Source organism: Pempheris klunzingeri, chromosome 1 (assembly GCF_042242105.1).
Source record: "Pempheris klunzingeri isolate RE-2024b chromosome 1, fPemKlu1.hap1, whole genome shotgun sequence".
Lineage (NCBI taxonomy): Eukaryota > Metazoa > Chordata > Actinopteri > Acropomatiformes > Pempheridae > Pempheris > Pempheris klunzingeri.
Window position 1 is genome coordinate 13,642,151 of NC_092012.1, and position 20,967 is coordinate 13,663,117.

At 41.3% G+C, this 20,967-nt stretch overlaps 1 protein-coding gene across 1 annotated transcript; it reads left to right on the forward strand.

The window, feature by feature from the left end:
* Positions 1-1,342: 1,342 nt before the first annotated feature.
* ext2 (exostosin glycosyltransferase 2) lies at positions 1,343-20,967 on the forward strand. The gene is made up of 15 exons (XM_070828637.1): positions 1,343-1,445; positions 1,951-2,295; positions 2,411-2,634; positions 3,069-3,158; positions 4,603-4,719; positions 4,924-5,119; positions 5,600-5,739; positions 5,829-5,922; positions 10,212-10,343; positions 13,635-13,824; positions 15,853-16,019; positions 16,600-16,743; positions 17,185-17,313; positions 17,998-18,080; positions 18,886-20,967. Exons 2-15 carry the CDS (start codon positions 1,981-1,983, stop codon positions 19,022-19,024), a joined length of 2,160 nt encoding a protein of 719 aa, XP_070684738.1. The 5' UTR covers positions 1,343-1,445; positions 1,951-1,980; the 3' UTR covers positions 19,025-20,967.

The following is a 20,967-nucleotide window of genomic DNA, read 5'->3' on the forward strand; positions in this document are numbered from 1 at the left end:
GCTCATGTGTTTTCTGGTTCTGCTTGTTTTCCTCACTGCTTGTTACAATACAGTTTAGCTTTAGTATATTAATAACCGTATAATGGGAGTCCAAATGTCTTTTTATGAATGTATTATCAGTTTTTGATGAAGGATGATATGAGTAGTACACGTTTAGGCAAACAATTACTCCGCTTGATAGACTTGGCTATTGTGAAGCAGTTTTAAACCAATAACTTTGAATTGCTAAATAGCACGATGGATCCTACTTGGGAGCAGAATTTGCCCAAAAAAAGCAATCCTGGAAAAGTGTGTGCGTTAGTTTGGATGCAAAGAGTGTGTCATCAGTTTTACAAATGCTGACTGCAGATGGACTCCGAGTAAAGATGGCATGAGTTGTTTTGAGCTATATTCAAGCCCAAGTGTAGGTGCAGTGTATGATTAGTGTGTAGTGGGTCTGATGGAGATCAGAATCTACCGTTGAGACTTATGGAGGTGTCATGAGTCAGATGACACAGTGTAGATGGGAGGTGTCTGTTTGATAATACCAGTGATACACTTTAGACCCGTCTCACGAGTTATTTAACACCCCTACTAGTAAAAAGTATAGCATAAACAAATATGCACTAATAACTATCAATATCCTATGTTCATTTTATTAATTGATTTTATATTGATTATAGATATTAACTGCTCTGTGACCAACAGTTGATTTTTTTTTGTGAAATCTATGATTAAAGCTCAACAGAAGACAGAACAGATCAGCCTCTGTTTCTAATTAAACAATAACTTAAATCATACTGATGTTGTGACTGCCTTGTGCCATATTATACGATACAAATCACACCAGTCAGATCTTGGTTAAGTTTGAAGTTTTACTGAATAAAATATCACAGGGAAGGATTTTATAAATGACACCACTGAAAACAAGATCGCTCTCCTTAAATAAGTTATCCATTATTTTGAAATAAATATGTTGGTGGCACAACTGATCGGTCAATACCTCAAATCTCAAGATCAATAGGGTTAGTATGACAATCTTAAGAATAGTTTGAAAGACCATAAGACCATTGGCAAAACGGTAAGGCTATTATCTGCTGAGGAAGACCATGAAGTGTGGTTGAAAGCAACGTGAAAGAAAGGTAAGTTAGTAGACCTTTAGTCAAGACTTTTTTTGTAGAGGAGTTTACATTTCAAAATGTTTTTTAAAACCCTGAAAGAAGCATTTTAGCTGAAGTTAGAAGAACATGTTAGTGTACCTCACTTACACCAGAGGGCAGCAAACTATCTACTTCCGAGTCACAAAAGTCCGCAAAGAAGAATGACTTCCGGAAACCACGGAAACATTTCCTGGAGGGCTAATGCTAGCGGGATGCTAATTTAGCATTAACACTGTGTATCCTGTTTTCCAACCTTTGCCATGAATTGAGTCCGAACTGTTGAACCCCGTTTTGTTTAACGTCTCGGTGAGTAAAAACATTCATCTACAACGATAAAGAAATCTTGTTTTTTGGCTTTTTATATCGCTTTATAGCGTTTAATGATGCCAGCAGACGCTAGTAAGCTAACTTAGTTAGCATGGATGTTTACACAGCTGGTTTAGCTAAATTACAACGTTATCTGCGGTTAGCCGAGTTAGCTTTACTAGTTGATTTAATATAAAATAACCACTCTTATCGTTGCTCTGGTGGGGCACATTAAACATTCACCGATAGCTCATGAAGTTGTAATATGTTGACTTCTTTTAGCTTCATGATATGAAGTTGGTAGTTAGGAACATTTCATCGGTACGATTGAATTTACGTGTCTTGACAAATCATTATCACACTGACAGCTGATTATTGTTTACGGGTTACAAATTCTACGAAACGATCTTGGAGTAACGTGACAGGCAGTGTTTTTTGTTTTTCCACTTCTACTGTGTATTACCAGGACTTAAAACTGTCATTGATCTGAAATCTGTGTTTTCAGTGGCTGACTGGAGAGTGAGAGGTGTCAGTCATGTATGCCTCTGGGAAATACAGTTCACGGGGCCCTGCTCTCATCCCGCGGATGAAAACTAAGCACCGTATTTACTACATCACCCTCTTCTCTGTGGTGCTCCTTGGACTAATTGCCACGGGGATGTTTCAGTTCTGGCCCCACTCCATTGAGTCTGCAGCTGACTGGACCCTTGATAAACGCAGTGTCCACGACGCACCTCTGGTCCGCCTGCCTGTCTCCAGCCCCATCCCTGAGAGGGGGGACCTCAGCTGCCGCATGCACACCTGTTTTGACGTGTACAGATGTGGCTACAATCCTAAAAACAGAATCAAGGTAAAAGCCCTCACATCACAGAGCTTGCACAAACCAAGCGCATCCCTTCAATGTTTAGCATGTTAGCGTTCCTTGTTGAAGTTATGACACTTTGTCTGAATTGTTGCTTTTGTAGGTCTACATCTACCCTCTGCAAAAGTTTGTGGATGAATTAGGGGTTCCCATCAGCAGCACGGGACTGTCCAGAGAGTACAATGACCTGCTCAGTGCCATCTCTGATAGTGACTTTTACACAGATGACGTCACCAGAGCTTGTCTTTTTATACCATCTATTGATGTGCTGAATCAGAACTCCCTGCGTATCAGAGAGACTGCCCAAGCACTAGCAATACTACCCAGGTAAAAGTTTACACTTAACTGTGCAGCAGTTTTACTGTTTCGTCCCTTTGTTTGTTCTTTGTTCAGTCATTCCTGTTAAGTAACCTGTCTTTCTCAAATTACTCTCATATCTGTGTTTTTCTCATTGGCATGAAATCTCCAATGTAGCTTTTTAGTCCCCCTATGGTCACTTAACCATGTGTTCTGTGTCGGATGAAAACTAACAGATGTTTTCTTTAAATACCAAATAATATATTAATTAATCATTTATGTCATAAAATGACAGAAAAGATGACCAATGTCCACATACATTTTAGTTACTTGTTGTTTAAAAATGGAGTCATTTTTTGCATTTGATAAAAGTGAACATTTCATATTTTCTCTCAGTAATTTCATAAACCATTACTTCTTTGGGTCAATAAACTCCAGCACTAATCTTTTGTGTGTTTTGATAGATGGGACAAAGGGATGAATCACCTGCTTTTTAACATGTTACCTGGAGGCCCTCCAGACTACAATACTGCCTTGGATGTCCCCAGAGACAGGTAACTATGGCATCTTAAAAGCCATCTTAGTATTTAAGAATGGGTTCATTGTATTCTGAATCATTGTGAAACCTAAAATGACCAATGTTGGTTCACTCTCATAATGTTCAAATGATACAATGGACTTAATGGTGTCTATGGTTCCTTGTAGTTAACAGGGTGTATTTGTAGAATTTCAATGTATCGATTAAAAACATGCATATTTTAATCAAAGTTAGAGGTCACCACCATAGATTTTATACATGATTTCATCACTCAAAGTGTCATAAGTTGATAAAGCCCTACATTTAATTCAGACATCTACTGATGTCAGCAGCAGCTTACCATTTGAATGTCTATACCACTTATTCTTAAGGGTCGCAGGGTGGGCTGGATCCAATCCCAGTTGACATTGGTTGCCAGCCAATCACAGGGTCCTTCACGCTCACACGCACACCTACTGGTACTTTAGAGCCACCAGTCAACCTAACCTGCATGCCTTTGGACTGTTCTCTCTGGAGTGCCTGGTGAAAACCCACGCAAACACAGGGAGAACATACAAATCTTACAGAGAAAGGCCACGCAAACCTGCCGGTCAGCAGATTTCAACCTGGAACCCTCTTGCTGTAAGGCAACGGTGCAAACCAAAAATCTAAAGGATTAAACAAATTTCTTGTTCATATATATTCTGTTTCTGGGAGAGATTAAATAAAATTTGAATCATCAGCTTCCGGTTGGTCGGTGGTTACCCTTGAGCTGTGGGCGTTGTGTTATAAAACCCCCATTGCCTGCTGCCTCGTTCCGACCTTGCCTCTGCATTCCCGCCTTAAACCCCTCTCCACCTCTGCTAGATTTTGTAACTTTAAGTAGCATTTGCCATAACTGCAGAAACTCTCAAAGTGTCGAGAATGATCATTTAATGAAGATGAAAGAGATATTTACACGCAATTGGGAGATAACATATTTCCCTTGAGGAGACGTTTCGAATCTGGTTGTATTTACCAGCAAAGAGCCGGTGTCTCTCAAGATGTCCTGTAGGCCAGAGTGATGGTTGAGGATGGAAGAGGTTTGGTTTATGAACATGCAGCATTGAGTCAATGAACACTATCTTTAGCTGCAAGGAATTTCCTGGGCTCATCCAGCTGTAGTCCATTTGTCATGGAGCATCATCAGAACCAGGTGTGTGCGACCGACTGTGTGTTTCCACTTTACATTCACCTTGCCCGAGAATAGAACAGGATCCAAAGTGCGTTTCATCACCAAGTGCAACATGTGGCATCCATTAAACAGGCTGCTAGGCCTTGTTTGATGTCACTTTATGTCTCACATCAGAATTGTTGGCAGTGTAAGTAGGAAGCAAAAGAACAAAAACCTAAAGTTTTGTTTTAAAGTGTGTTGTCGCTGCTCGTGTCTGTTGAAATCCCTAGTGTGGTAAAGCATTGTAATAACCCTCTGTTTGTTTCAGAGCGCTGCTGGCTGGAGGCGGTTTCTCTACATGGACCTACAGACAAGGTTATGACGTCAGCATCCCAGTGTACAGCCCCCTTTCTGCGGATGTTGAGCTGCCTGAGAGACAGCCTGGGTGAGCACATCTCACACTTTAACTCTCGCTGTCATGTTCGTTGTTATTTAGAATGAATGTAAACAAATGGATGTTTAAGTGTAATTGTGGTTCATCAGCACGGTTTAAGTGCATCTGTATTAAAGAGGTAGTTACAACAATGTATGACTTGATAACCATTTGCACATCTTATCTCCACACCTTATCGTATCTCCATTCCCCCAGGCCACGGCGCTACTTTATTCTGTCTTCTCAAACCGCAATCCACCGAGAGTACCGCGCCGAGCTGGAGCGCTTGAAGGAAGAAAATGGAGAGGCACTGCTTCTTCTGGACAAGTGTAGCAACCTCTCCCAGGGTGCTGCCTCTGCACGAAAACGCTGCTACAAGGGGCAGGTGTACGACTACCCACAGATCCTGCAGGTGGGAATCAGCACCTGCATTAAAGATGATTTATTTCAGAGTTGAAGAGCAACAAGATGCACCGTCCTTAAACACAATACATTTGACAGCAAAAAAAAAGTGCAGTCTGTTGGTTTTGGCTGCATAATTTATTTTACGAGAAACTTCCTTCCCAAGTATTATTGATACCGCTGACATGTGTTGTACACATGTTTGAGCAATCTAAATGCTTAGATTTTGCCACTAAGCAATGATTTGTGCCTCAGTTCTTGGATCCTGAGCTCCCAGGCCTTTAATAAGTATTTCTTTGGGAGCAGGGACTTTTTTGGAGGCAGAAGTTACAACCTAGGAACTAAAACTGGAACTACGTTACTGTCATCAAAATGTAGTTAAACTATAATGTTCTAAGTTTTTTGCAGTGGAAATTCATCCACAGGGTATGGTTTTAGTGTATTTTCCCACCTGTCCTGTTAACACTCTGTTCCCAAAATGTCTCTGCAGGAGTCTTCATTCTGTGTGGTTTTGCGGGGAGCACGTTTGGGTCAGGCTGCCCTCAGTGATGTGCTGCAGGCTGGCTGTGTCCCCATCATCCTCGCCGACTCCTACATTCTGCCATTCTCTGAAGTACTGGACTGGAAAAGGTCTGTCTAAGTCACTGAGCACTTGAAAGCAAGAAAATGGTTTGGCATTCTGCCATTTTCAGTTGACTAATGTCAGTGTTTCTGCGCAGGGCATCTGTGGTTATTCCAGAGGAGAAGCTGTCAGAGATGTACACCATCCTAAAGAGCATTCCTCACAGACAAGTCGAAGAGATGCAGAGACAGGTAACAATCACAGTGCCTCGCTGAAGACAAAACCTCTCTCACTAAAACATATTTAAAGTACCTTACATTCAGCTCTACTTGCATGCCATGTCTGACATGTGTCTGTACCTTAACCAACCAACCAAGCAAGCAAGCCTCCAGAAGCCGAAACTATTTTTTTGTGATGCACGAAAGACAGAAATTTGGATACCACCCTCACTTTTTGTGAGTTTCAATTTCCTCCTTTGCTCAGTCCAGATTTTAAAAGCTTTCAGAAGATTCAGCTATGTTGATTTTAGCTTGAGTGACGTGCATGAAAGACGGCTCACGGTTTCTTTCCATTTGATATCTGCATTGAGCCACAATAAACAAAAGTGAAAGCAACTATCAGAGACGTGTGCAGGTTCAGCTGCTCCTCATTCAGTCCCAGTCCATTTAGTAATTATGCTGGCCAAAAAGATGTTTTAGGCCAAGGGCTCAGAGACGGGGCTTGGGGTTGGATTACACCAGACAAGCTCAAGAACAAGGCTTGGGTGGGGGTATTCTGCTGCGTATAGCTCTGAGCTAACTGAAGCGTTTTATATTTATATTCACTAGTCACTGTACTCTTCTGCCTGCTAATGGTTTATTATATAGGACTTTTTTGTGCTGTTGGTCCTGTGTCACATTCTAAACCTACAATAAAATCAGACAACCGAAGTATGGTTTAAGATTGTAAGAACAACATTTCTCTAAACAATATTTTCAAGTGCATTATATTTAATATTTTAATTTTAAATCAAATGCTAACGAAGCAAGTTCCCTGCATCCTACTTGTCTGGCTTCATTTGATACGTCATAAAGAATTTCCAAATCTTTTCAGTCATGCTACACAGCAAAAACAAGGCTCGTGTTTTAAAGATTATGTCACACCTTTGTGTTTGGTTTTTAACATTAACTGCTCTGAAGGCCCAATAGGTACATTATTCTGTTTCTTATGTGATAAAAATCTACATAAACACTTAGCTTTAATTTTATGCAGCACATGTATAGATGGATAAATCTAACTATAGGATGTACTTGTCTAGTTCCTGTTGTCATCAAGATAAAATTGTAATTTGTGAAGGTTTTCTGAGGCTTTTGCATATACCTGCCGATGTTCCTCATCCACATTTTAGCCTTCCAGATACTCTCCATCGTCCGTGGCGTAAAAGATTTCAGTTCTAATCTTAGTGAGAAAACATTTTTATGCGCGCAAAAGAGGATGATTTCTTAAAGCATAGGAAAGCTTAACCGTTGCTTTTTTTGATGTTGTCGAGCTGATGTATTTCATTAGCTTTGCCAGCAGGGGGCTCAGTAGCCTTTGCTTTCACATTGTTCTATGTTCCCATGTGGTCTGACTTTTGTGCTCACAAATGTAAAAAAGGAAAGGACAATGCAGAGGCCAGATACCAACCAAAAAATAACTACTCCAAGTCCTCAAGTTCGTTTTAAAGTGTTATTCATCAACGGCCTTCAGTTGCCAACAAGTTTATATTTATTATTATTATAGTTTTTTTTTTCTTGACCATAGCAGGGGAACCTCTGTATTAGTCTGTTGATCACACCCATCTTCCCAACTGCTATGTAGCCTCTTATACATGTCATTCAATCTATGTAGCCACTCTCCACTGTGCAGAACAGTGCACTGACTGCAGCTGATTTAAACAATATGAGCAGTTGGTCTCCTCTCCTCTCCCTTGTTTGCTCTCTGCTTTTCTCCTCAGTCCTGGTTTCTTTTTACACGCACCCCCCCACCCATACAGAACTGAGCAGTCACCCAAGATGATGACAGGTGTTAGAGGCTTTTTGGTCAATCAAAAACATGTAGTGATTGCTTCTAAATCCAAATTGAGATTTGCAGATTTCATCTCCTTGAACTATCAGCTGATGTCCTCCACCAGATTCTTATTCTCTTTCCTTACCTTCTCAAATGCATGTGTGCCTTTTGTGTTGCACTGCAGAATGTTTAGAGCCACACAAACTATGGTCTGTCAGTGTGGTAGTCTGTAATCTGATCTGATCACTAGCACCAACACTGTATAAGGCCCACATGACACCTGCTGCTAAAGCAGTGGTTTGGAGTCATGGCCTCTCTGATTAGATTTACACCTGGAAGACCAGGTAATTATCAATAGGTGTGTGTGTATGTGTGCGTGTGTGATGGTTTGAAAGTGAAGTGCTAATAAATCCTAAGCAAAATAATATTCCCAGTGAGCAGCTCATATGATTGTCATGGACTTGGTTTCACTGCTGTTTTTGATTATGTGAAAAAGGCTAAATTCTGGTCTTTAGGTTGAATCATCTGTCCGACAACTTCAGCTGAGTTAAACAACATGATGCAGACCACTGTAATGTAAAACATCTCTGATAATCTTTTTGGCCTTTATTTTAGCAACATTAAACAGTAAGAGTGGGAGCTGCTGGGGAGCTTTCTAAACTAGAAGGATAATTCGATTTTAACCAAGCGTTACATTGGATGACTGTTGCATTTGACTTACAGAGAAATATAGTTTGCACATGACTCTTGGCATTGTTTGCATTATTTTTCCATTAGTAAAAATGACTACTAATGTTAGCTCATGGATTGAGTGGGTCAGAGTTGCTATATTTGTACTGCTACACATCTACATCTACACAGTTCATCAGCAGAACAAACAGGAAGGAAGTATAGACTATAGGCCAGACGCTGCAATTGAAGTAAGGGTTTCTCTTCCTCTCTTCCAACGCTGTCTCTTCTTCCATGCTAATAAAAATTCCTGCAGGCACTGGGAGAGGGTGAAGGGTGGTGGGACGGGCCCTCGGGCCAACACAGTTTGCTTTCTGCCTCGTCCCGGTCAAAAAAGAAACTTTCATCACTGGCTGATTTATGGGCCTTTGGGATTCCCCCTTGAGATTAGAAAGTCTTTCTGGATTCTCCTCACCCCCTCTATAAAAATAAATGCTGTTTTTGTGTTGTTGTTGTACGTCTCTAAAGCTTCGTCCTCAGACGTGGGTGATGTCGGCAATGGTCACATGTTCACGCACCACTAAGGCTGTCTTTGTTTAACATGGGGAACATGCAGCCAATAATACACACTGATGCATTGCAATAGGAGGATGAGTTTGAAATACTGCTCAGTGTTTTACACTTTCAGTTTGAAATATTCACAACCTCTACCCCGGAGCTGTGGGTCACTGAGGAACTGGTGGGCTGGAGTCAGGTCAGTGTAACATGGTGCCTCCTGGCAGGAGACAGTGTTGTTTGAAGCTTCGTTAACTCTTATAGGCCTCTCTCGCCTCTGAACTGTCCCTTGAAGTTTTTTAATGGATTAAGGGCCTGCAGTCGGCAAGGGGCCTAGACACATACGTCACCATCAGTAGCACCACTCTACATTAATCAGTTAATTGTATCTTTGTTTTTATGTTATGAAAAGGGTTCATGAACACTATAGAATGATCAGGTTTATTTAATTCATTTCTCTTCAGAATGATTCTTCCCTGCATCTCGAGCTTAACACAGTCAGATTAAACATAACATTATTAACATATTTAAACATAATTAAACATAATAAACAAAGTCGGTGTACAGGTTTTTGTTTTGTTTTTTCATCCTCGCAGTTGTGTGAAGTGAATTTGGCGTTGGGTATTCCAGCAGTCAACGTGATAACATTAGGATATGGGTTAACGGTTCAGTTATCATTCAAGTCTGCTTTTCCCATCAGAGATCTGCTGAAGTAAAACAGGCACAGTTCAGGCTCAGACGAGATTTTAGAGAGCTTCAAGAGAATAGTTGTTGAAGGTCAGGAGGCTGGAGAGGGCTGAAAATGGTATTTTAAGTCTTGGACCAGGGGCAAGTCTGGGTTTTATAGTTATGACTTCACATTGATGTGTTATAGTTTGTCATGTAATGGTCATATCATGTAATAAAAATACCAAAGGTTTTATATAAGCAATAACAGCATGCCAACAGTTAAAATAATAAGTTTAAAGACTATCTTATTCAGTTTTATAATTATTCCAGTCCTCATGAACATAATCATTGTCTTCTTTTATTCTGTGTTACTTTGTCATTCACATTTCCATCATATTTACTAATTCTGGCAATGGTAACAGGGATTTCTTACACCTATAAACAGCATGTTTTGATAATGATTTATTACATGTTTTTTCCATCAGTCTATGCAGATGCCTTAATTTCTTAAACGTACAGTTCTGTGGTCTTCTCAGCATGTTTTGTGTCTTTCTGCTCTTTGTTGCTCATTGTTGATTGTATGTGTACATTTTAAGAGGTCTCTTCCATTTGTCCACAGGCGCGCTGGTTCTGGGAGGCCTACTTCAGCTCAATGAAGGCTATTGGCTTGACAACGCTCCAGATCATCAATGACCGTATCTACCCATACGCTGCACGCACTTACGAGCAGTGGAACAATCCACCTGTGGTGGTATGTAACAGTGCTTTTAGCCATTGAGCACGAATATTGTATTAACATTGTGTCCTAACCTTCAACTGTTATCTTTCAGAAGTATCCGATATCTGATATTTAGCTATATCTACACCCTGAAGGCTGTTCTCCTCCAACACACAGCTACATAATCGCTCCAGTCTGTGTGCTCTACTGTGCTGAGCCACTCAGTTGTATTTCTCAACACGCTTTTTATTGCAGACATCTGAATATCGGGCATCCAGAGTAGATCTTTGACCATACTGATGCTCACAGTGCCACATAAGCTTCTCCACTCTACTGTGTCCTGTAAATCAAAGCCTCTGTGGCAGAGTGACAGAAGACGCCTTTGCTCTGTCTGCAATGCCACACATGCAGCACTTCACAGTTTTTGGTATACACCCAGCTAGCTCTGAGACAGCCAGTTTGTGTCAGCAATTCTGCAATAGGAGGATGCCTCCGTTGTGGTGAAAAATAAGTTCCTGCATGTCTGAGTCATTGTGTTTGTAGAGAGTGTGCTGGATGTGAAGAATGGTGTGTGTGTTTAGCATCCCTGTGGTTGTGGGAGTTTGTGGCTGCAGACAGCTTGGCTAGGCGACCATCTCTCAGGAGTTGTTAATCAGCCTGGTCTGATCTAGAGTCTCCTCCATCCACAGCCTGTGCGGTAGAGGCGTGTGCATGTGAGCATGTGTGTGGAAGCATAATGGTGTCTTTGCATCTGTCAAACATCTACAAGTATCCCAGTTTAAGAAGATTCACTGCAATGCTGAGGCTAGAGAGGTGGCAGTCAGAATCAGCTTGCACTGGTGTAAGCAAGCGGCGCTCGGAGTCGTGTTTTCTGATGTTTGTCGTCTCAGTTCTGCTCACATCTGTACTGTCACTCAGGATTAGTCGGTTTACAGTCAAACAGCTGCTCACTCTTGACCACGGCGGCCTGTTTTCCTCTGAGCAGGTAACTTGTTCAGCAGTTACACTTGACATTGCCCACTTGCGTCAAAATGTTTTGCCAGAGCGTCTAACCCCGCAGTCCAGTAAATCAGCATCACTCAGGTCTCAAGTTTTGCCCAGACCCAGAGGAGGTTAATTGTGTCAGGGTACAGACCTTTAGCCATTCCTGCACGAGATGGGAGATGAAGTGTTTTCTCGATGGATCCAGTGAATGGATGGTGAGAATAACTTGCACAGAGCACTAAATAAATCAGTCAGACGTTTTTTCCCCCTCTCCTCTTGTAGTCTTAAGGCTGGTAATTGAAAGCACATTTCCAAGGATTGCTGGTGCCTTTGGAAGGAGGGGGGGGTTCAGAATAAGGGACAAGCTGCTTTTTGTTTAAGATATGTAGGTAGTAGGCATACTTGTAAGGTTTATACATGACAAGAACTGAGGCATCTTAGACTTTCAAATTTTGTAAAACATTTTGTGGTGATTGGCACCAAGGCATGTAAAAGTCTTATTTGATCACTATCTTGTTTAAAAGTTATTGTACAGAAATGATATATTATCCCCGACAGATAAAAAAAAGTCCTATGAGCCCTACACTGTTCAACCACTATGAATGTGAATACCTTAAATACCCTTAAAACTGAAAGTCAGCACTTAAATCTGTCAGTTTCCTTTTTAAAGTTTAGTTGGATGACCAGCCGATCACGGGCCCAACAATAATGCATTGTACTGTATCTCATTTTGCAACTTTGTTGTTTGTATCGCCCAGCAGTAAATTAGATTTGAAACACTCCAATACTACATATGCGGTTAAAGTTTAATGTAAAAATCTATGCGTCTCAGTGGGAATGTTTCTACTGATAACCAGATAATGGCATTTTTTAATGCTCTCCAGTTCTTTGCTTTATCTTGCTCCTAATCAGGGAGTTCAAGCGTCTTAAGATTAACAAAGAACCCCTCAAAAAGTTCAAATAACCACACAAGATTCTTCTTTTTTCTTTTAGTGTCAATATAAAAACCGCATTCGCTCCTTCAGATCTGTGACATATTGAGCTGCTCTCTTTTCATCTAATTAATTCTATTTGACTAATGACTTAAGTGGTCTCTGCCTCTTTTATTCTGTTTTAATGCATCTTTGCTGCGTATATGTGTTAGTTTAATTATTTCCCCCTCCGCTTGTTTGACAATGTGAGAATGACCACAAGGAAGTTTCCACTTGCCAATAAAGTGAATTTTTATTGGTGGAGGAGTGACTGATGATGTGTTAAAGGCAGTGGCTGTGTCTCTGTTGACAGCCTTGTGTTGATGCTGTGGAAGGAGCCACATAATCACTGTGTGGCCACCTGGTATCAGAGGAGAAATAGGGTTTATATGTACTTCAAGAAGCCCACAGATTTACTGTGTGAGATGTGCTGTCTTTGCCCTCCTCAGACTGATTGTCACTGTAACCAGGGTGGAACATTTTTGGAGCCTTTGATGAAGTGTATCAAGACACTCCTGTAGTTGCTAGTGTTATTGTAGCATATGTTTGTAAAGGAAAGATATTTGTTGTCTTTTTATTTCACTTGAGAAAACAAAAAGCTTATCGTTTGCACACTGACTAATATTAGGTGTCTCACGCTTTGGTGTCTTGGGCTCTTTTGTAACTTTTGGAGTGTAGTATTTAGTATACACACACCATCAGAAAACTCTCCAGTGGTTTCCTTTATTTTAACAGTGTCACTTGATCTTAGCTGGAGTCACCGTGGCTCCCAGGGTTTACAAGCCATTTTAAAGGGGAGCAATGACAGAAAAGCCAAGTCCTACACTAGAGATAGACAGCCACTATTCATTACTTGGCAAACTCCACTCTTTAACTGCTGCCCCATCCCACCCACCCCCCCACCCCCCCTTCCTCCTCTCCGTTGCACCGTATTTCTCAGGAGACCCATAATAATAACATCACAAGAGCAGTGGACACAAGACGGTAACTAACCTGTCTTGTTTGCGAACTCCTTCCTGGTCTTTCTTGTCCTTCACGCTTGCTTCATACATATCTGCTCTGTACGGTTTACTTGGCATTCTGGCTGGAAGCTTTTGGCTTTCCATGCCGCTTGTTAGCCCCTGAGAGACATTACTGGCTGATTCTTGCTCCATAATAAAAACCATCATCTGGAAATTACAGCAGGTGACCTCACAGTCCAGTTAAGAGCTATTATAGTGTAATCATGGAAAACATGACAGATGAGGTTGACATGGAAGACAAGAGGCTACCGCTACAGTAGCTTTCCATGGAAATGAAAACTGAGTGAAAAAAAATGTGTTTGCGGCCTAAACAGCTTGTGTTTGTCTTTGTTTCTTGTGTTGTGTAGAAGTGGTCCAGTGTGAACAGCCCTCTGTTCTTGCCACTTATCCCACCGAGGGCACCTGGGTTCACAGCAGTTGTGCTCACCTACGATCGCGTCGAGAGTCTCTTCCGGGTCATCACAGAAATCTCCAAGGTGCCTAGCTTGGCCAAGCTGCTGGTGGTGTGGAATAACCAGAACAAGAGTCCCCCTGAAGGTGAGTATAGCAGATTCTCATCAAAAGTTGATGACGATTTCCAAAATGTATAATTTTATATGCACTCCATTGCCATTTTATTAGGTAAAACTAACAAAAACCACTGCAGTGAATTGCAGTCTTATACAACCCTGAAACAAATCCTACCTTGGTGAGCATTATTATATTTTAGCTTGCAGTTTGTGGTGCTGTTGACTTGAGATGTTACTACTTTACTAAGTACTCAGCACCCCAAGCATTGGCACACATACAATTCATCTATTTCTATCAATAAAATCTAAAGAAACCGTCAGTAAGTCAAAGTCCCGACTGACCAACAGTAGGGATGGGCCTTGATTTACTTGAAATGCACATCCTTATCCAGCAGTACTCAGTTTAACTTGTATTTTTATCACCTGTCTGTCTCCCTTTTTGTGATGGAGGCCCTTTTTTTTTTTTTCTTTCATTACCTTCATCATCAGTTGTAGTCAACTAGTGATGTGTCACACTAAGCTCTTTTGTTATTTATTGCACCTTGCGCTCTAATTATTTGCCTTAATTTGGCAATTAACTACACAACAGTTAATCGTGCCTTACCCACTGACGGCTTAACTCAGACGGAGGAATTAAGTCGGCCCTGCTCCTGCAAGAGTTGGCTGATGTAATAAAGTAATGAGGACTTTGAAGTGCTCCCTCGTGGCTGCGAGTTGCCTTTTCATTAGAGGCATCAGCGGCGCCTGGCTGGAGCTTTGTGACCCATTAGAATTAACAAGGGACCATTGACAGGTCGGACTCATGGGGCTCAGTCCAATATGAAGCCAGATTTCTTCCGCATTCACACCAAGCCTTGATCTGATGTGTTTACAGGCTTCTGTTTTTGCTTCCTCCTTTGGGTTTGTTTAAGAGGATACTGACAAAATAACACAGAATGTGTTTTTAGACAATCTAGCATAATTGCCTTTTTCTGTTTGTCTGACGATCATGTTTTGTAACAGACCTGAAGGACGTGCTTAACAGATGGTCAAGGCCTGCTGTCAGTGTGTCTGTCTTATGAATGCGTAAAAGTGTGTGTTTTGTTTTACTTATACAAAAGCTGACATTAACTGCCACGCAACTACAATAAATGCAGAAATCCCATATAAAAGCTTATTCTTCAGAATATGAATAATATTTTGCATATTCTTCAATACAGTTTAAGAAGTCACCGAAGAATTAACAGCATGAGCATTTTGGTCCATGCCAAGGTGGAGCTAAAATTTTAAAATTCAGATAATTACCTCACTCCTACTGTCTCTTTTCAACCTTGGAAATAAAAGAAGGGTTGACAGCAACATGGACAGAGTGAAAGAAGAAATTCTGGGCGTTTAACATGGCACTTTTCCCGACAATAGCTTTTGACAGGAAACCTCAGACGTGGTTAGGAGGACCTGGAGATCCTCTTATAGGCTGCCAGGCCCCAGTTACCCCATTAATGAGGGGACACAATCCCTGTGATCTGTCTGTGCCATAGTCCGTGCCATGGACACTGCCCAAGATCTTTGAAACGCTCCGCTGAAAAAACACTTTGTTGATCTGCTTCATGAAGAATCGTGGTGTGGTTAGATTTGCACGTGCTTGAGGTTAGCGTAGCGATCTGTGTCAGTGAGTGAAGTTAATTCCCAGAGCACTGATTTTCACTGCCAGGACAGACTTCAAAAATCTCTGTCAGTGGTAAATGACATCATAATTCTTCACCCATCTTTAGACACTGAGAGTTGATATATTCATTGCTTTGTTCAACCCTTAAAAATGTCTAAAAGAAATGTATGATGCTGTCACATACTGTATATACACGTATGTATCTATGCAGGGCTGAGACTTTTTTGAAAATTGTATTAATTGATTAGTTGTTTGGTTAATGAAAAATGTATGAAAGCAAATTTTGAAATTGAAATTTTCGAAAATGGTTAACCAATCGTAAAAATTATTGGCAGTTAATTGAATTGTTTCAGCTCTGTATGAGTATAAAACTGGAACTCTGCTTGCCATGTATTGTTTCCCTCGTGGCAGAGTCTCTTTGGCCAAAGATCGGTGTTCCTCTCAAAGTCGTGCGAACCAAAGAGAACAAGCTGAGCAACCGCTTCTTCCCCTACGACGAGATCGAGACCGAAGCCGTGCTAGCCATCGATGATGACATCATCATGCTGACATCGGATGAACTGCAGTTTGGCTACGAGGTGAGAAAAAGACCCCCTATTCAAAGGAAAACCCCTTAACCTTGACATACTTTTCCCATCCTTCCTCAGGTATTGCAGGGAGCCATTTCAAGTTGATCCCAGAGTTTAAAGTCATTCAGGGAGATTACAGTCTCATTCTTCACTAGTTGGGGATTTGACTGCCTGCTGAATGTGTTTGATGTGTGAAGAATGATGACAGGTCTAGAGCTGATGCTTTCCATGCCCACATACCTGCCCGGCCCCACTTAGCCCGGCACACTCACCTGAATCCATTTAGAAGCCATTTAATAAAATTGTGCTCAGTTTAACCGTAATTACATGGAATTGCAGGCAGAATAGAGGAGCTGTCTGTCTGACTAGATGACTGTGCTTCCCGCCTGCACTAGAAGGATCAGACTGGCTGCTGGTGTCAAGCCCAAGAAATTCAGCTCAGAGATATTTTGAATTTTAAAGAACAAATTTCTATTTCTCAAATTCTCTTTTGAATACCTCCTAATCAGTCATGTTTTAGTTCAAGCCATCGGTACTTTAGTTTAATTCACCTGGAAAAGTCTGACAATCTGTCTCTGCCGTGCTCCAGGTATGGAGGGAGTTCCCAGACAGGCTGGTGGGCTACCCAGGCCGGCTGCACCTCTGGGACCATGAAATGGGGAAGTGGAAGTATGAGTCAGAGTGGACCAACGAGGTCTCCATGGTTCTGACAGGAGCTGCCTTCTACCACAAGGTGACCTGGGAATGTCTGGCTGAAATGAAGCAGTTTTGCCTCCTTGAGCTCTGCCTCTTTCTCCCTTAAAGCTCAAGGATATTAGAATTTTTACTTAGTACTGATGCACACAGAGCAAGTTTAGCTTCTAAAAAGTAATTGTCCCTTATAAGTTTTGCAGAAAGGCTTTTTCCAGTAGAGTTCTGTTTTGTGTTTGCAGGTTTTCAGGCAAAAAGACTACAATAGTAGACAAGCTGTGTCATAGGTAGACCTAGGTTATCTCACTTCTACTGAAACCTCATACACTCACTTAAGTTCAAAGCAACTTCTACTGCAGTGGATCCTCCTACATACTCTTGGGTCACTATGTCAAACAGTGTCTGCGTTATTATACGTAATCAGTCTGCAGTGTATCTATGTGACACCCAGTAATCATATGTTGTGTATCCGTTTCCTTTCCAGTACTTCAACTATTTGTACACATACAAGATGCCAGGAGACATCAAGAACTGGGTTGACGCTCACATGAACTGTGAAGATATTGCGATGAACTTCCTGGTGGCTAACATCACAGGCAAAGCCCCCATAAAGGTACATTCAGATCTCTGACTGGCCTTTAAGCTTGCAGGGGGAGACTGAAGCCTGACAGAGCGGACCAGCATCTCTGGGTTTGATCAGCTCTCACCCTTCGGTTTCGCTGCCTCTCCCCCTCCCCATCACGCTGACTGTGCCCAGGTGCAGGGGCCCGAGCTAAAGCCCGGCCTTAACCTCCCTTATCTGGGTGTCACTCACTGGCACTCCCCCTCTGAGTATGTTTTCTTAAGCTCACCGGGGCTCACGCACACCCTGCCATCAAATCACAAGCTGCACACTTCCCTGCGCCTGCACCCGCACCCCTACCTCCCACCATATCTCTGACAGGTTCCTTCAGAAAACACTCGTCCTCTCCATCCAGCCCTCACCCGTCTTCCCCTCTGTGTCTTTCACTTTCTTCTACACACATACATTCGCAGGTTTCGGGTGCAGGCATGTGTCAGGGGGGCCTAGATGTGATGGAGGCCAGACAGAGGGAAGCCATACATCATCTCTCTCCAACTCCACTGATGAGAATTTAGACATTTTCCCTCACGCCGGGCTTGACAAAAGTTCTTGCCGGATGTCACAGACTTATTTCATCAGAGTGGACAGTTTATAAGCTTCTGTCTGGGCTGCTGAGGGTTAAACTGTTTAAGTGAGCTGACATTACTGGTGTGACGTTGTTCTGCTTCTGTGTAGGTGACCCCCAGGAAAAAGTTCAAGTGCCCTGAGTGTACTGCCATCGATGGACTTTCCCTGGATCAGACACACATGGTGGAGAGGTACGGAAATTTTAAATGAAATGAGCACAGTAGAATCTTGTCTTTGTGTGTGTGTGTGTCTTGTTTCTCTGTTTTTCTCTGTAACTAAAGCATTTTTGCATGCGTTCGTTACACCTACCACATTATTTTGGTAGAATATTTGTAATAAATCCATTAATTTGTCAGTTCTTTGTGAAATTTAGAACATATTTTAAAGCACATGCATTTTTGTATACATATACTGTAATTCAAAGGTTAGTTTCTTATACTCACTCCGTGGAAAATGCACATGCGCTACTGAGGATTTTGTGTCATTCACTTTCTTTTACCACACTAAACATTTTCTGCTCATTGCAAGAGAATCTTGTTTACAGTAAACGGCAGCCACCAGTGTCTTGTTACAGCAGGAAACACAACAGCCTTTGCACAGTGATATAAGATTTGGGAGCTCAATTTAAAACAGTCCGCTCCTTTTTAAAAACTCACAGTATTTTTCAGTGATATACAGTAAAAAAAAAATGCTATACCATAATTCTTTCCAGGTACCTAATCAACATGTGGTGCAATCATTTAGTTCAAGTTAAACCCTATTTCGTACACAGGCAACGTCTGTTAGGTGTAAAAAAAAAAAAACACACAAGATCAATGACAGTGTAGAACCTCTCTAAACTTATATAATGTAAGAAAATAAGTACGGGAAAAAAGGTAAAGAAAAAAAAAACTCATCCAAAGACACAATTTGCAAACACTACTAATCAGAAGCTACTAAATAAATACATGTTTTTAGGCGGCTTTTATAGTAAAAAAGTTCTGTTTTCACCCCTAGATCTGAGTGTATCAACAAGTTTGCATCAGTTTTTGGCACCATGCCCCTGAAGGTGGTGGAGCACCGCGCAGACCCGGTGCTCTACAAAGACGACTTCCCAGAGAAGCTCAAGAGCTTCCCCAACATCGGCAGCCTCTGACCAGCCGGTAACAGATATTTGGGCCTCATCACAGCCTCAACGCTTCACAATGTGTCACCAACAACCTCTTTGATATCAACACGACAGTATTCAGACTAAAGTGGTGCATGCTTCCCCTCACCTCTCAGATCAAGTGAATCTGATTTTTAAATTAAATCAAAAATGGAAAATTGTACAGAACATTAAGTTAATATCTCTAAATATTATAGGCCTCTGAATTCTGTGGATGGCGATGAAGGTGATCAGAGTGACATGATAATTGGCGTTAAAGTAAAAGATACTTTCAAACATTAATCGATGTTAATGCTTAGACTGATGTTACATGAACTGCTGTTGAAGGCTCACCCTGATGTTTGTTGGCCAGGCTGCCTGTTTGGAGGCTTGTGGTCTCTCACTGTTACTCTTTTGGAGCTGGAAACTTTGGGCTCCAGCTGCTCTGGAATCAGCGTATACAGTGTATATATTTGTATTTTGCAGCAGTGCTGTATAATAGTCATAATTTATGATGCTCCAGCTAGGGTTGTCTTTTCCTTCTTTTCTTTTTTTTTTTTCTTCAAAAGCCGATATGGACCTATTTCTTTGTTGTTGTACTGTATGAAAAGGAAAAGTAATAAATGTTTAATTTACGCCATATACCATATAGTGAATGACTCAATGACTTATCTATGTCGGTTATATCTAAGGGTTAATTGAATGTGATAACACACACAGCATGGTGTCTATAAGATGATGTTTCACACGTCTGTTTTACACAATCAGATTGGACCGTTAGACAAAGCTGGTACCATAAATCTAATATTTAGAGTGAGTAACTGCTGATTTTAACATGTTGATGCTGAGCTACTGGAACATCTTGAATTGTAATTTTATACTGACTGAACAAAGTCATGTCATGAGCTGACTAATGTGTATGAACACTAAATCCGCATAAGAATTTAAGAATTTTTTTTGCCATGTATTTGATGACATAGTGAATAGTGAACAAGAGACAATTCCCAAATCCACAATCTTCAAAGCAGATGTGTATACACTGTTTAGGCAATGTTTTTTTTAAAAACCTTTTATCCCTCTTGTATGTGTTTATGTTTTTGTCCTTTTCATCACTACTTGTCCCAGCTCCAATATTTAGGCCATAACATAAAGAGCATCGCAGTCTTTAAGATGTTAACAATTCCGTGTGATGTTTTTATTTGCCTTTTTTTTTTTTTTTTATGATTTTCATAAGGTCAGTGAAATTGTTTTAAATTTTTTGACTGAGTTTATGTATCTACGTGTATATATGATTTTTGTAATACATGATAAGTAAAGACCACACTGGTGTGTGTCAGTTTGTCATGTGCTTTTTGCCATCTATGTGCGAGATAGGTGGGAAGAGGATGAGGTAAGACGTTTTCCGTTTTCATTTCATGTCTGTCTTTGCTGCGATGTAGGGCCGTCCAGAGCGAGACCCTCCGTGACATGGACGATCCACTGTTCCCTCCAGCCTGTCACCTGTTGTTAATATACACCGCCTAATCCACCCTGTTCAATGTCAGCAGTTCAAAAGGGCGTAGACCGTATTTTTGTCAACTTCAATTAGTGTGATACTCTTGCAGGTTGCGCGATCCCATTTCAACACTCGAGTCCCTTCAAAGGGACTGACATGCATGGGGATTTCAGAATGTGACTACAGGGATGACACAATATTTTGGCAGGGTGGTGCAGTGCAATAAGACACTCCAAATTCATTGGTTTTTTAACAGCAGACAACGCATTTACATGTGGCCAACCAGTATGTTTCGCTGATGACTTTAAATGCTTTTCTCGAAGCAGGCAGTGACTTGAGTGGCGTCTAGATACTAATAGGAGAATAGTCGTCTTGGTTTTTCTCTGTACTGTGGTAACAGTGGTTTCAGATTCCTGTCTAACATTTGGTTTGCTGTGGAGCTGAACCACCATCACCT

Bases quoted from the DNA above. Each gene is read 5' to 3' on its own strand.
- ext2 (XM_070828637.1), top strand. From the start codon at position 1,981: ATGTATGCCTCTGGGAAATACAGTTCACGGGGCCCTGCTCTCATCCCG. The intron at 10,344-13,634 runs GTATGTAACAGT...TGTGTTGTGTAG, and splicing joins GGAACAATCCACCTGTGGTG to AAGTGGTCCAGTGTGAACAG. The intron at 13,825-15,852 runs GTGAGTATAGCA...CCCTCGTGGCAG, and splicing joins GAACAAGAGTCCCCCTGAAG to AGTCTCTTTGGCCAAAGATC.